The 5,263-nt window shown below is 47.3% G+C and overlaps 1 protein-coding gene across 1 annotated transcript; it reads right to left on the bottom strand.

The window, feature by feature from the left end:
* Positions 1–1,962: 1,962 nt before the first annotated feature.
* LOC133485812 (tubulin alpha chain-like) lies at positions 1,963–4,661 on the bottom strand. Its single transcript, XM_061790101.1, is given in 5 exon segments — positions 1,963–2,966; positions 2,968–3,036; positions 3,273–3,421; positions 3,497–3,719; positions 4,504–4,661. Coding segments are annotated over 5 exon segments (1,356 nt in total). The 5' UTR covers positions 4,507–4,661; the 3' UTR covers positions 1,963–2,054.
* Positions 4,662–5,263: the final 602 nt, after the last annotated feature.

The raw sequence follows: 5,263 nt of genomic DNA, 5'->3' as shown, positions 1-5,263 counted from the left end.
ATCACTGTGAAATGAAGGCATGCAGTTTGTTACTTCACTACTACGACTAATAATAATAATAATAGCTATACTGCCCTCTAGTGTTCATTACTAGCTAATGTGTTTGGACCGCTATTCTGCTGGTGGGTTAATCAGAGGCACCTCCATAGTATAGTGGCAAGTGTGCGCTGATTCCCAATTAACGAGCGGTTGATTGTGATTGGTTAATTTTGAAGACAGTCACATTCCCAGTTACAGTATAAGAGGGTGTGAATACTTGTGCAGCCACATGATCTCAGTTGTTTTTACTTGTCTTACCCAAAAGGTCCCCTGGGATAGGCTCCAGCTCACACACGATCCTGAAGAGGATTTTAAAAAAAAATAAAAAATCAGTGGGCACTTTAAGAAAGCCAAATCTCATAAAACTGAGAAAAAAGGCAAAAGAAAACCAAGCGAGAGATATTTTTTCATTAATATTTATTCAGAAATCAACATACTAACACAATCACCAAGTGGTGACACACAATCCATCCATCCATTTTCCATACCGCTTATCCTCACTGAGGTGCGAGCGTGCTGAAGCCTAACCCAGCTGACTCTGAGTACACCCTGAACTGGTCGCCAACAAATCACAGGGCACATAAGGTATAAACATACAACCATTCGCCCTCACTTTCACACCTACGGGCAATTTGGAGTCTTCAATTAACCTACCATGCATGTTTGTGGGATGTGGGAGGAAACCGGAGGAGCTGGAGAAAACCCGCGCAGGCACGGGGAGAATATGAAAACGCCACAGAGGCGAGGCCGGATTTGAACCCGGGCCCTGAGGACTGTGTGGCAGATGTCCTCACCAGTCATCCATCGTGCCGTTGTGACATACAATCAGTGGCAAAAATACAGATCATTATAAAGACCATATAGACCCAAGATTTGAATGATCCTAATAGATTTTATTTTTTACTTCATTTTCAAAAGACAAAAGGGTTTTTCATTAGTTTGACATTTTGTGTTGGGGGCACTGCACTACGTACAGCTGTCCTTAAGCCGATGACGTATTCTGACAAAGGTTAAGGAAAGGTGACAGAAAGGGTATCCCTCGTACATTTATGCATTTTATTGCTGTTACAGCGGGTGTTCTGTATGGATAATTAGTTTTACAATTCTTAAGACCTATTTTTGCTCACATTGCTATAGTTCACTAAAGACTTGATGATGCATGTTTGTTATATACTATGTACTATTTCAGTTTATTAAATTACATTTCAAAGTCTTATGCATGAAACTCTCGAGCATCTTAAATTTTGGTGGCCTGTTGCTTTAAATATTGCTGCCATTAGGGATTGCGGGGAAGATAGATTTCCTTTCATAAAGGTCAGTCAGACATAACCTTTGCACAAAAGGTGGCACCATTTGCACAATTGCCAGATTATCACACCAGTAGTCACTTTAAATTGCTCGAGTTCTCTGCATCATTTGCACAATTGTCATTGAATCAACATTACTGGTACCATTTAATTGCTTAGTGACTCACCATACTTGCATTTTCATGTCCTATATGTATATTTTGTCATAGTTGGTGTTTGCCATCTTACTATGTGGTTCCATCGACCGAAGATATATTTCTTGCATGTTAACATACTGGGCCAATAAAGCTGATTGTGATTAACGGTTGCATTGAGTCCCCATACCCAAGCATTTTTATAATTTGGATTACCTAAACTCCAAGTACTTCAGGGTCATCTCCCTCAGATAAGAAAGGAAAGCTCCGAAGTAAAAAGGAGAATCCAAAAAGGCCCGTTGACTTGGACTAGGTCACGATTCATCAGTTCTTGTAGCTCATGACCACCAGCAGGGGGAGCAGTGGACTAAAACATGAACAGGGACTCTAGTGTGATTTCGTCATATGAAACTGATGTGCCATTTCGTAAAACAGTAGCAGTGCATTTAAGGGGTGGGGTATAAATAAAACTCAAAACAAAACAGCTTCACATGCCATTTTATTCATACTTCCAACTGACCCACAAAATTGGAATGCTTTAGAGAACAAATTTCCTCTTTATCAATCAAGTGCCTTAATATTCTTCTCCTTCCTCCTCTCCTTCACCCTCAACGGAGTCTACGCCAACCTCCTCGTAATCCTTCTCCAGAGCCGCCATGTCTTCTCTGGCCTCTGAGAACTCTCCCTCCTCCATGCCCTCGCCCACGTACCAGTGCACGAAGGCGCGCTTGGCGTACATCAGGTCAAACTTGTGGTCGAGGCGGGCCCAGGCTTCTGCGATGGCAGTGGTGTTACTCAGCATGCACACAGCCCTCTGGACCTTGGCCAAGTCTCCGCCTGGAACCACGGTGGGAGGCTGGTAGTTGATGCCCACCTTGAAACCAGTGGGGCACCAGTCCACAAACTGGATGCTACGCTTGGTTTTGATGGCGGCAATGGCAGCGTTGACATCTTTGGGCACCACGTCGCCACGGTACAGGAGGCAACAGGCCATGTACTTGCCGTGGCGAGGGTCACATTTGACCATCTGGTTGGCAGGCTCAAAGCAGGCGTTGGTGATTTCTGACACAGAGAGCTGCTCGTGGTACGCCTTCTCAGCGGAGATGACGGGGGCGTAGGTGGCCAGGGGGAAGTGGATACGGGGGTAGGGCACCAAGTTGGTCTGGAACTCTGTCAGATCAACATTGAGGGCACCATCGAACCGGAGTGAAGCAGTGATGGAGGATACGATCTGACCGATCAGCCTGTTCAGGTTGGTGTAAGAAGGACGCTCGATGTCGAGGTTTCTGCGGCAGATGTCGTAGATGGCCTCGTTGTCCACCATGAAGGCGCAGTCGGAGTGCTCGAGGGTGGTGTGAGTGGTCAGGATGGAGTTGTAGGGCTCCACCACAGCAGTGGACACCTGGGGAGCCGGGTAGATGGAGAACTCCAGCTTGGACTTCTTGCCGTAGTCTACAGACAGGCGCTCCATCAGCAGGGAGGTGAAAACCGGAGCCGGTACCACCTCCGAAGCTGTGGAACACCAAGAAGCCCTGGAGGCCAGTGCACTGGTCGGCCTAAGGACACAAAGACGAGGGACGCGTTATAGTAGCACAAAGGCTAGTGTGGTACTCTGGATTCCTCCCTCCATCCAAAACCATGTATGCTAGCTTCATAGAATTGGTCAATCATGTGGGTGTTCAGTCTGTGATTGACAGGTGATGGGTGTACCACCAAGTCAGCTGGGACGGTGTTTAGGATAATTGGTAAGCAAAAGGAAGGAATCGTGTTAACACTTTGTGACGTTACACACCAGTTTGCGGATCCTGTCCAGCACCAGGTCAATGATCTCCTTGCCGATGGTGTAGTGTCCGCGGGCGTAGTTGTTGGCGGCGTCCTCCTTGCCGGTGATCAGCTGCTCGGGGTGGAAGAGCTGGCGGTATGTTCCAGAGCGCACCTCATCTGAGGAGATTCAGTTGAAATAAGTTTCACATATCACGGATAGAAGAAACTGATTTTTACAAGAGACAGTTTTACCAATGACTGTGGGCTCCAGATCCACAAAGACAGCTCTGGGGACATGTTTGCCAGCTCCAGTCTCGCTGAAGAAGGTGTTGAAGGAGTCATCCCCGCCCCCGATTGTCTTGTCGCTGGGCATCTGTCCGTCCGGCTGGATGCCGTGCTCCAGGCAGTACAGCTCCCAGCATGCATTGCCGATCTGGACGCCAGCTTGACCAACGTGGATGGAGATACACTCGCGCTGTGTGTGTGGTGGGGGATAATTTAAAATGGAGACTTCTTAAGTTATTCAACCACAACTGATCATTCTAATTCTTAAAATAAATCAAGACTTCAAATTTTCAGGGGCACTCTACCATGTAGTAAATTTATGCCCTTGCCACTTTTGCACAAAATTCCAAGACGGTTACTATGGTGGTGGGTGATCAGTGTCAAGTTACTGACATGCATTTTTGAAGGCCCTGCTGCATGGTGACAATGCCTTGCCTCAGCACCCGCCCCATCACAAACCCCCCCCAACCCCATCCAACCCCACCCACACCACCACCACCACCACCACCACCACCGCCGCCCTCCGCCTCCTCCTCCCCTCCCGGGATTTTGTGTCTCTGGGCGGGAGTCATGTAGCTCAGCGTTACCCATCCGAACTCTTTAAACGGGGTCGACGTAGAAGCGATTTCTGTTTGGATTCATCGGGACTTGTAGAAAATGGCCGGTCTGTCTCAGGCGGAAATCAAAAGTGCCGCGTGAGCAATCATCTGCGTCAGTGCGCTTGCTACGTGTCCACCCAGTTGTCATTTGAAGACCAAATGTCTAATATCACGGAAATCATTCATTACGAATTGTCTCAACAAATTTAAACGTTTGTTAAAAAAAAAATAATAAAAAAAAAAAAAAAAAAAAAAAAAAAATGTATTGCGACCCCATCTCTTAGCGGCCGGCTGCTCTCATCCGAAACCGATGGGACTCAAACACGCCAACTACAGTCAGCAACTTGTGGAAGTTTCTTTTAAAGGCATTCTTACCATTTTGCTGCACTGGAGCGGCCAAAGGAGGAGGTTCGAAGAAAGTCCGTTGAGCGATGTCTTGCAATTCGACTATAACGTGGTCGATGTAAGACGTTATGGCGTGCGCGGCGAAGCTCACGGTATTTATACGAGCGCTCCCTCGCGCCGCAGCTTGCTGTGCCGCCATTGGCTGGTCGCAGGTGCGGTGAATTGGACCGCTCTCCTGTTATTGGGCAGTTACCTGTCAGTCAGACATACGCGGCTTTCTATTGGCTGAACCAAAACACGGTCACACAAACCGCCTCCCTGACCCCACCCGGCATTGTGCAGCAAGCAGTTTAACTGAGAGGAAAATGCTGCGTAATTTCAGCGTGATGCTTCCAGCCAGGCCCAGACAGTTAGTTGATTCCATCCATATCATATCATTCAGCCTGAGGCCCATGTACTATGCACTTTTCAGTGCACTAGTTGAACAACCAGTGCACACTAATAGAACAACAGTGTCTTACTTGTTGTGATTTTTGACTTGTCACCACAGCGAGTCACTCGCATGAAATATTAGGCACAGTTGTTAGGGCAAATGCCCTTCCTGATGCAACCCACCCATTTTGCATCCGCGCTCGGTACTGGCAGTGATTGGCTTTTGGTGCATTGGCTGAGAATTTAACCCGCGACGTCTGCATGAAAGGCAGCAGCAGCATGACTGTGTCTTTGCTACTTACTAAGGATATGACATAAATGCTTAAACGGTTGTATGGAGAGTAACAACTACACTATT

The sequence above is a fragment of the Phyllopteryx taeniolatus genome, chromosome 1 (assembly GCF_024500385.1).
Source record: "Phyllopteryx taeniolatus isolate TA_2022b chromosome 1, UOR_Ptae_1.2, whole genome shotgun sequence".
In the NCBI taxonomy this organism is placed as follows: domain Eukaryota; kingdom Metazoa; phylum Chordata; class Actinopteri; order Syngnathiformes; family Syngnathidae; genus Phyllopteryx; species Phyllopteryx taeniolatus.
Note: the sequence above shows the minus strand (reverse complement) of the source record. Positions and strands in the feature narration are given on the sequence as shown.